The sequence below is a fragment of the Piliocolobus tephrosceles genome, unplaced genomic scaffold (assembly GCF_002776525.5).
Source record: "Piliocolobus tephrosceles isolate RC106 unplaced genomic scaffold, ASM277652v3 unscaffolded_6235, whole genome shotgun sequence".
NCBI classification, from domain to species: Eukaryota; Metazoa; Chordata; class Mammalia; order Primates; family Cercopithecidae; genus Piliocolobus; species Piliocolobus tephrosceles.
In genome coordinates this window covers 1089-11584 of record NW_022333425.1, presented here as the reverse complement: position 1 = coordinate 11584, position 10496 = coordinate 1089, and the positions used below count along the sequence as shown (strand labels likewise).

The 10496-nt window shown below is 47.1% G+C and overlaps 1 protein-coding gene across 1 annotated transcript; it reads left to right on the top strand.

Annotated features, from left to right (window-relative positions):
- The first annotated feature begins 6296 nt into the window (after positions 1-6296).
- On the top strand, positions 6297-10279 carry LOC111532900 (divergent protein kinase domain 2B-like). The gene is made up of 2 exons (XM_023199863.2): positions 6297-6477; positions 9968-10279. The coding sequence occupies exons 1-2, from the start codon at positions 6400-6402 to the stop codon at positions 10277-10279; spliced, it is 390 nt and encodes a 129-aa protein (XP_023055631.1). The 5' UTR covers positions 6297-6399.
- The last annotated feature ends 217 nt before the right edge of the window (positions 10280-10496 follow it).

The following is a 10496-nucleotide window of genomic DNA, read 5'->3' as shown; positions in this document are numbered from 1 at the left end:
ATGATTTCCTCCTGAGAGATTCATTCGGGTGGTTTTGAAGATTGTGTGGTTTTCTGGAGCACCCCTATTATAGTGCGCACATCCCTTTTTAAAGGGTAACTTTGGGCTTTTATCAGCCAGACCTTTCTGGGGACAGATGATAGCCATCTGAGGAGTGATGGAGAAGCCATTACCAGCTGTCTTTACCATCAAGAATGCACAGTCATTTTTATTTGTGTCTAAGCTAAAGAAAGAAGTCTGCCCAGGGACTTCTTCCAAAGCTCCTGAGATGGAAATGCTGAATTGCATCTCAGTTTCTTATCTCCCTTGCTCCCCTTCTGTTCCCTAGGCTTGGCTGGTAACAAGAACAGCTCATGATATCTGTCTAAATCCAGAGTTCTAAGCCTCCAACAGACCTACCTTTCCAGAATTTCTAGGTGGGGACCTAGGAATCTGTAGGTTTATAGCATTCTGAAGGCTGGGATTGTCAGCCAAGTTTGGGACACAGTGCCCTATTCTGAAATCACTGGCTTTTCCCCCCATCTTTCTCCCCATTAAATCCATGTAATACCCTATTGGAATCTGGGTATGAAAGCAAACTTGGACACCAATAAGGAGCATTGGAGCGACCACGGCTCACTGCAGTCTTGAACTCCTGGGTTCAAGTGACCCTCTTGCCCCAGTCTCCCGAGTAGCTGGGGCTACAGGCATGTGCCACTACACCCAACTAACTTAATTTTTTTCTATTATTATTATACTTTAAGCTCTGGGATACATGCGCAGAACATGCAGGTTTGTTACATAGGTATACATGTGCCATGTTGGTTTGCTGCACCTATCAACCCGTCACCTACATTCGGTATTTCTCCTAATGTTATCCCTCCCCTAGCCCCCCAACCCCCAACAGGCCCCTGTGTGTGATATTCCCCTCCCTGTGTCCATGTGTTCTCATTGTTCAGCTCCCACTTATGAGTGAGAACATGTGGTGTTTGGTTTTCTGTTCTTCTGTTATTTTGCTGAGAATGATGGTTTCCAGCTTCATCCATGTGAGCCACCACACCCAGCCAGGAGCATGATCTTTAACAAGCCACTTCCTTCCTGGTCCTTATTCCCATCTGGAACATGGGAGCATTTTACTAGATCACTGGATAATGCCGTCTACCATTTGCATTTACCTGCCAGGGCTGCGAAAATTAATGTCACATTTTCCACAAATCTTTTGAAGCCTTTTTTTAATCAATCATTTTAAATTTTCAGGACTGTCACCAGGGCCAGAGAGAACTAAAGTTCCTGTGTGTGCTGAGATAACACCAGTGAAAAAGCCTGGCATAGGGCCCAGCACTTAGAACTTCCAGAAAGTGTTAGCCTTCTCCCAACTGTGTTATACCAACCACATTTTCAAATAGTAGTCACTAAAGAGGCTTCTGCATCAAGCCTTCACATGCAGCTCCCATGCCACCCTCCAGAATTCACCTACACACAGGCCCACCAGCAACAGGCTACCTTTGCACAATATTCTCTGATGGCAACTCCAAAGCCCCAGCTCTTTCTACCACACTGTGGTCCCCTAGATGGGACCATTGCTTAACCCCCCCCAATCCAGATGTGATCCTACTGTCATCTATTTCTGGCGAGATTCTCAGTCTGGACAGGTCTTCCCATGAGATAGAACCTGATAAGGAGCTAGGGCAATTCTGACAACATTACAGAAGGTCCACATAACTTCTAAATTTTGGTCTGGTCTGAAGGAAAACCTGTTCTTGCGCTAGTGATGAATGAACTGTCTTATCTCTAGCTTCTAGAGGGAAACAAAAGCATATCTCTTTTACCGATGGAGGCATCAGAGTCATGAAATCATCTGTCAAGATTATTTATCTTTTATGTTTCCATTCTGGTAAGAACCCTTTAAATGAGGACACTGCTGACTGCTGGTGATGTGTTTTGAGCAAACACCCCGGGGTATGGATGAAAGCCAATCGCAGGTCAAATGACTCCTTGGGGAAGTTACTTCTCCTCTATTCAGATTTCACTAAAAGCTTCCAAGATGAAAGCAAACCTAGATTTCGGTCTTAGTTGCTGTCCGTTTTTGTAATGAACAAGTGTTTTTCCTTTAGCTAGTGTTATCAGGCAGGGTTCTACCAGAGAAACAGAACCAGTAGGAGATACATATACATGTCCAGATTTATTTCAAAGAATTGATTTACATGATTGTAGGGACTGGCAAGTCCAAAATCCATATGGTAGACTAGCAATCTGTAAACCTTTGGGCAGAAGCTGATGCTGTAGTTTGCAGATGGAATTCCTTGTTCCTTAAAAAAATCCATTTTGTTCTTAAGGGCTTTGAATGATTGGATCAGGCCCACCCAGATTATCTAGATAATCTCTTTTACTTAAAGTAAACTGATTGTAGGTGTTAATCATATCTATGAAATGCCTTCACAGCAACACCTAGACTAGCATTCGATTGAATAACTGGGGATTACAGCCTAGCCAAGTTGACACAAAATTAACCATCACAGCAACATGTCTGCTAAATTTTATCGACCGTCTTACAGACTGTTAAGGATTGTGGTAGAGCACTGTGACAGCCACTCTCAGTATCACCCTGAACCAAAGGCCCTTATCAAGTAACAACATAGCCAAGCAAAATTCCAGTCGATGGAGACATTGACTGGTTGGCTGGCTTCCCAACGGATAGCACCAGACAGGAAATGCAAGGATGAGGAAACCAGGCATGGCAGGGAGAGGGGTAACAGAGGTCCAAGGTTTGGTTATCTTTTTATTTTTCACTGGAAGGTGGTAAGTTAGCCCTGTTGCCCATGTATGCAGATGGGAGAAGTGATTTGGAAACTCCAAAGCAATTGGTAATCCCCAAAATCCCCAAAGTGTATCTGGTTTGAAATGAAACCTTATTTTATCGGAAATGGCTGGTTTCTCAATTTTGCTTGCCATTGGCCCAATATAATTGTGGGTTTGCACATGGCCAGCACATGCCAAACAGAAGTAGACAAAGGTCTCACTCTGTAAGTGGGATCTTGGGGGAGGAGCTGCCTGCATCATAAAGGGAAGGGGTAGTACAAATGGTCTCTTAAGCCTGTTCCTGCTGTAGTTAAAGAGGTGGTTCAGAACCTTCTCAGCAAATATATCAGTTATTTATTGTTGTGTATCAAACCATTTCAACACATAGTGGCTTAAAACAGCAATCATTTATTTTGCTCATGAATATGCAACTTGAGCAGGGCTTGGTGGGAAAGGCTCACCAAGCTCCACGTGGCATCAGCTGGGGTGGTTCTATAGGGCATAGAGGTTCCCCTTCCAAGATGCCTCAATCACACGGCTGGCAAGTTGGGGCTGGCTGTCAGTTAGCAGCCCAGTTGCAGTGAGTGGGAGATCTTGGTTTTTCGCTCCACGTATGGCTCTCCATGTGACCTGGGCTTCCTTACAGCATGGTGGCTAGGTACAAAAGCAAGCATCCAAAGAGAGAACCAAGTAGAAGCTGTATCACCTTTTAAGACCTAGGCTCAGTGTTTTGCAACTTCACTCTTGCACCGTCCTATCCACCAAAAGTGAGTCACCAAAGGCAGTCCATATTCCAGGGGAGGGAAATGAGACTCTATCTCTTGATGGGAGAAGTGACAAAGAGTTTGCAAACATGTTTTAAAATCACCTCAGCAAACAATATTCTTGTTGTCCACCCTCACGTTGAGTACTATCTCTGACACCTCCTTTCTTCTCAACAACAGCCCCCAACCATTCAGCTTATCACTAAGACTAGTATATTCTGCTACCAACAAATATCTTCAAGTCTTTGCATTCTCTCATCTCACATCTCAATCATTGCATCTTCCTAACTGACCTTCCTGCCTCCATTCTTTCCTCCTGTGATATTTAGGATTAAGTTCAGTTGCATGTAACAACAAATCCAAGTAACAATGGCTTAAACAAGATCAAAATACACTTTTATTCATTGCAACAGGGTCTCACTCTGTTGCCCAGGCTGTGCAGTGGCACAATCATGGCTCACTGCAACCTCCACCTTCTGTTCTCAAGTGATCCTCCTACCTCAGCCTCCTAAGTAGCTGGGTCTACAGGCATGCACCACCACATCTGGCTAGTTTTTGTATTTTTTGTAGAGGCAGGCTTTCACCATGTCACCCAGGCTGGTCTCAAATGCCTGGAGTCAAGGGATCTGCCTACCTCGACCTCCTAAAGTGCTGGGATTACAGGCATGAGCAACCATGCCTGGCCAAAATACACTTTTTAAAAAACATAAAAGAAACTGATACATAGCTGTCCAAGGCCAATATAGTGGCTCCATGATTGTCAGGGATCCAGGCTACTTTTATTCTGCTGCTTCACAGCCCTTAGTGTGCCCTGATCCAAGATGGCTGCCTGAGCACCACCCATCACTTCCACATTCCGGCCAAGAAGAAAAGAGTGAAGAAAGCTACATTTTCTCCCTTTAAGGACTCTTCTCAGAAATTTTTACTTATATCTCATTGACTGGTACCTAGTCACATTATCACACTTAGCTGCAAAGGAAGCTGGGAATGAAATCTTTATTTGGGGTGGCCATATGCCTAGCTAAAATGCAGGGGCCAATAACTAGCAGTATTGGCCACACTCCTGTGAATCTATTGTCCACATAACAACCCAGAATTGCTTTCCTAAAATGTACAGCTGAGCATAAAATGTGTATCTGCTTAAAGGCTTCAGTGGTCCCCTATCCCTTCTAGATAAAATCAAAATTCCTTAAAATGACTTCATCTGTCTTCCATTTTGGGATTCCTCTCTGTTCACTCTCACTAGTGATACTCTAGCTTCAAAAAGCCCTAACCACCTGTAGCTTCTAGCACATTCTCTCTCCTCTCAACATTTTTGCATATACTGTTCCCTCTGCATGAAACTTCCACCCTCAGGTTCAGGCTTCAGCTTAAACTCACTATCTTTCAAGAAATCTTCTAGCATCTGTATTAGTCTATTCTCACACTGCTGTAAAGAACTACCTGAGGCCAGGCACCATGGCTCATGCCTGTAATCCCAGTACTTTGGGAGGCCGAGGTGGGTGGTTCACCTGAGATCAGGAGTTTGAAACCAGCCTGGCCAACATGGTGAAACCCAATCTCTACTACAAATACAAAAAAATTAGCCAGGTGTGGTGGTGCATGACTGTAATCCCAGCTACTTGGGAGGCTGAGGCAAGAGAATAGCTTGAACCTGGGAGCTGGAGGTTGCAGTGAGCTGAGATTGCACCATTACACTCCAGCCTGGGTGACAAGAGTGAAACTTTGTCTCAAAAAAAAAAAAAAAGAACAAAAAGAACTACCTGAGACTGGGTAATTTATAAAGAAAAGAGGTTTAATTGGCTCACAGTTCTTCAGTCTGTACAAGAAGCATGGCTGGGGAGGCCTCAGGAAACTTACAATCATGGCAGAAGGCAAAGAGGAAGGATGAAAACTCACTCCTTATCATAAGAACAATAAGGGAGAAATCTGCTCCCATGATCCAATCACCTTCCACCAGGCCCCTCCTCCAACACTGGGGATTACAATTCCACATGAGATTTGGGCAGGGACGCAGATCCAAACCACCACACCCACATGGTGTTAGTGGCATCTGTATTAGTCTGTAAAGAACTACTGGAAACATTCATGAAAAAAAAGCCTAGGTTCGTATCTCCAAGTCTTATTCCAAGAACACAGTGGTGCATATAAAGACGCTCAAGTGCAGCCTCATAGTTGTGATATTGAAGTCAAATGGCAGAAGGAATCGAAAGAGCCCATGGCAGGGAATGAATTCAACCTGGGATCGGCCTTCTTTCCAAGGGCAGGGTGGGGGTGCATTGGTGGGTAGAGACACAGGCAGTGCAAAACTCAGGTGGCCAGCTGAGGGCTGGGGAAAGGTGGGGTCCACCTGCTCCCCATTCTTCCTCTCCCCCGCCCTGTCCTTGGCCTGCCGAGTGCCCTCCTGCCGTGCTGCCCAAGAGAGCTCATTCTCTTCTCTGTTCCCTGGGTCTCTGTGCCCCACCCCAGTGTAGCCTGTGGTGGGGGAGGAGGCCTCCCATCCCACCCCCGCAAAAGTGCTCTGGCCACTCTCCCCAGCCACAGGGATCTGCCCCCTCTTTCCCCTGGGCGGAGCTACCCAACACCTCCCACCCCACAACCCCTACTCCTGTAGGTCTTTCCCCCACGCCTCACCTGGCCCCCCAATCTCAAGGTCTCCCTCACCCCCAACACAGGGTCTGCCCATTCCCCCTCCTGCTAATCCCCCACAAGAGCTTAGCATCCCCCTGTCTTCCCCCACCTCTCTCCCACTTGCACGTAGGGCCTGGCCAGTCCGCTCCTGCGCTGCCCTTCGCAGCGACTCCTGGATCGTGTGGTCAGGCGCTATGCAGAGGTGGCCGACGCTGGCAGCATCTTCATGGACCATTTCACCGACCGCGACAAGCTGCGCCTGCTCTACACGCTGGCTGTCAACTCACACCCCATCCTCCTACAGGTACGCAAGGACCTGGCAAGCCCCCTAGGTTGGGGGTCAATCTTGGACTCGCAGAAACCGCCCTGGATTGAGCTCTCTCCCTCCTTTTACTGCATGTCTTGGGGCCACTAGCCCGTGTTAGGACCTTTCTGGCATGTGTTGGCTTCTGCAGTGTGAAAGTGCTGTGGCTGCTATAGAGGAAACAGGTGTGGGAGCCCAGAGCTGAGAGAGGGATGGGGATAGGAGGGAACAGTAGCCACCTTCACTGCCTGAGCAGCCCTGAAGGGCTTTGTGAAGGAGGCCAACTTTGACCTGTGCCTCAAAGATCAGTCAGATGGGATCAAGCTCAGGAAGTGGAGAAATAGCCAAGGAACGACCCACCCAGAGATGTACCTTGCAGCTATGCTTGGAAAGGAGGGGGGGAAAAGAGGAAGTAACTCCTAAATGTCCATACACAGGGGAATGGTCAAATCAATGAAGATGCATTAAGGGCCTGGAGATACACTGGTCAACAAGACAAGTATGGTGTCTCCTGCCTTCATGCAGCTTCCAGTCCAGTGGTAGAGACAGACACTTAACATGGAAACAAACACCCATAAAATATGTGGAGCCCAATCACTCTGACTGACCCCTGACCTCAAGGGGAAGGAAGGAGGAAAGAGAAGGAAGAGGAGCGGGAAAAGGTGCAGGTAGAGGAAGAAGAAGCCACAGCAAAGACAGTTAATAAACACTGGCCAAAGGGATGATGACTGAACACATAATAGCAGCTCTCATTTACTCAGTCACCTGCACTGTGCTGAAGGTTTGACATCATCTCATTTAATGCTCACAGTCACCCCCCGAGAATAATATTATTGTCCCCTTTTCCAGATGAGATTCAGTGGAGTCCTGAGATGTGAAGTGACTTGGCCCAAGTCACTTTTAGCCAACATCAGCAATAGAACCCAAATGCAGAGCCATCTGCCTGCCCTCAGAGGCCACACTCTTCCCGCTAAAACCTGCCTGGCGACATTGGCCTTTGAGATACTAGAGAAGGAAAAGGAATGGCCAGTTGTCCTGCACTCTCACAGATCTTTTCTCCCAGACCTTGGCTACTTCTAGGCCTAGCTCCTGAGAGGCGTGGGATAAGAGCATGGGGCTGGGACTCAGCCCTGGGCTCTGCCCAGGAAGGGCAAGGCATGGAACCCAGGAATGGCTATGTGGCCGCACCTGTAGACAACAGTAGGCCCAGGACTTCCCTCTGCGGTACATAGTAAGAAAGGTCCCCTCCAGGCCAGGTGCTGCGGCTCACACCTGTAATCCCAACACTTTGGGAGGCCGAGGCGGGTAGGTCACCTGAGGTCAGGAGTTCCAGACCAGCCTGGCCAACAAGATGAAACCCAGTCTCTACTAAAAATTACAAAAAAAAATTAGCCAGGCACAGTGGGGTGCACCTGTAATCCCAGCTACTCAAGAGGCTGAGGCAGGAGAATCACTTGAACCCAGGAGGTGGAGGTTGCAGTGAGCCAAGATCACACCACTGCACTCCAGCCTGGGCAAGAGACTCTGTCAAAAAAAAAAAAAAAAAAAAAACAGGTCCCCTCTAGGCAGGGGAAACTCAAATGGGTTCTTCACAGTGCAGTTATGTGGGTTAAAATGGGCAGAGGACTGCAGAAAACCATCAGAAAAGGGGATGCCTTTATTTTTCAAAGAAGGAAAACAAGCAATAAAGTGCTGATGTAGCCATTCTAGATATAGCTGCTTCAATAGTCAAGAAAAGGTTAGCCAGGATTCCTCCCCACTTTTCATCTCACAAATCCACAGGTTTGGACCTCTTTCAAGGAGGCAGAGGAGACAGGTCAGGGCTTCATGCTTCCCTAGGCCAGTTTTAGGCTGTCTGAAAGGTTCCAGTTAGTTGGGGAACATTTGTAGGATGGATGTAGCTACCCCAGCCAGACAGATTCATGCATGGCTGGCAGGAGAGAGGCTTAAGGCCAGTACAGTTCCCAAAACTTCAGTCACCCACAGACCACCCTTATGATTTTTGCCCTGTCCCAGAACGAGGTACCTGTACTGTTTATTTTTATTTATTTATTTATTTATTTATTTATTTATTTATTTGGAGACATAGTCTCACTCTGTCACCCAGGCTGGAATGCAGTGGCGTGATCTAGGCTCACTGCAGCCTCTGCCTCCTGGGTTCAAGTGATTTTCCTGCCTCAACCTCCAGAGTAGCTGGGATTACCGGCATGCGCCACCACTCCTGGCTGATTTTTGTATTTTTAGTAGAGACAAGGTTACACCATGTTGGCCAAGCTAGCTTCAAACTCCTGTCCTCAAGTGATCCACCCACTTCGGCCTCCCAAAGTGCTGGGATTATAGGCGTGAGCCACTGTACCCAGTCGCTGTTATTTTTAAAAATATTTTTCTTTAGTAGCCAGGCATGGAGGCGGGTGCCTGAAGTCCTAGCTACTCAGGAGACCGAAGTGAGAGAATTGCTTGAGCCCAGGAGTTTGAGGCTGCAGCGAACTATGATCGTGCCACTGCACTCCAGCTTGGGCGGCAGAGCAAAACCTTGTCGCTTTAAAAAAAACAGTTTTGCTTTAAATCAGACTTAAGTTGATCCTCTATTATTTTTCCCATAGCCTCTTCCTAAGCAGTGATATCTGTGACATCTCAAATAATCCTATTTTTTTCAACTATACAACTCTTAAACATATTTCCCTGAATCCCCGATACTATCTAAAATTGTGGCAAGTCCATTAACATTCTCATACCGTTTGGAGGAACTCTGTTGAAATGCAGTCTACGGCTGGGCGCGGTGGCTCAAGCCTGTAATCCCAGCACTTTGGGGGGCCGAGGCGAGCGGATCACGAGGTCAGGAGATCGAGACTATCCTGGCTAACATGGTGAAACCCCGTCTCTACTAAAAAATACAAAAAACTAGCTGGGCAAGGTGGTGGGAGCCTGTAGTCCCAGCTACTCGGGAGGCTGAGGCAGGAGAATGGCGTAAACCCGGGAGGCGGAGCTGGCAGTGAGCTGAGATCCGGCCACTGCACTCCAGCCTGGGCGACAGAGCGAGACTCCGTCTCAAAAAAAAAAAAAACGAAATGCAGTCTACTACAAAGAAATGACAGCAGCCTCCTTTTCTGAATCTTCCCATCTGTAATAGAATTAAAACATGGGGAAGGGGAGGGCCGGGGCATTGCCATGTTCCAAGAGGTATAAAAAAGGTTGAGAGACTCTTCGCTGAAGTGTTTTGAGATGCTGATCTTTCTGTACTTGCAGTGAGGGACAGAGATAGAGAGATGATAGATAGATGATAGATAGATAGATAGATAGATAGATAGATAGATAGATAGATGATAGAGATAGGTAGATAGAGGTATGATAGATGATAGACAGATAGATGATAGATAGATAGATAGATAGATAGATAGATAGATAGATAGAGATAGATGGATAGATAATAAATAGATAGAGAGCTGTCACCAGATTTTTCTCTCTAATCCTCCTCCTTCTGGCTTGGCAGATCTTCCCTGGGGCTGAGGGATGGCCGCTGCCCAAGTACCTGGGCTCCTGTGGCAGATTCCTCGTCAGCACCAGCACCAGACTGCTGCAGGAATTCTATGGTGCACCCCCAGATCAGGCAGCCGACCTTGCCTTCCAGCTCCTGGGTGTCCTGGAGTCTCTGAGGAGCAACGATTTGAACTATTTCTTCTACTTCACCCACATTGATGCAGGCATGTTCGGCGTCTTTAACAACGGGCATCTGTTCATCCGGGATGCCAGTGCAGTGGGTGTCATCGACAAGCAGGAAGGTACTCAGCATGGGCCTGGCTGAACAGCTGTCAGAGGGGAAGTCAGGGTGACAGGAGCTAGGGAAGGGTGGGTCAAGGGTCACACTATTGGGCCTTTCCCATCTCTGCATGTCACAGTGAGAGCCACTCAAGTTCAGAGAATGTTAGATTTCATGTAAAATGTCCCTCACTCTTATTTGAATTTCTACTCTAACTCCATCTCCAAAGGGGAAGTGGATTTGACCTTGTCCATGAGAAGCA

Excerpts from the sequence above, each read along its gene's own strand:
- LOC111532900 (XM_023199863.2), top strand. The coding sequence starts at position 6,400 with ATGGACCATTTCACCGACCGCGACAAGCTGCGCCTGCTCTACACGCTG. Across the intron at positions 6,478-9,967 it reads CACACCCCATCCTCCTACAG|ATCTTCCCTGGGGCTGAGGG; the intron begins GTACGCAAGGAC and ends CTGGCTTGGCAG.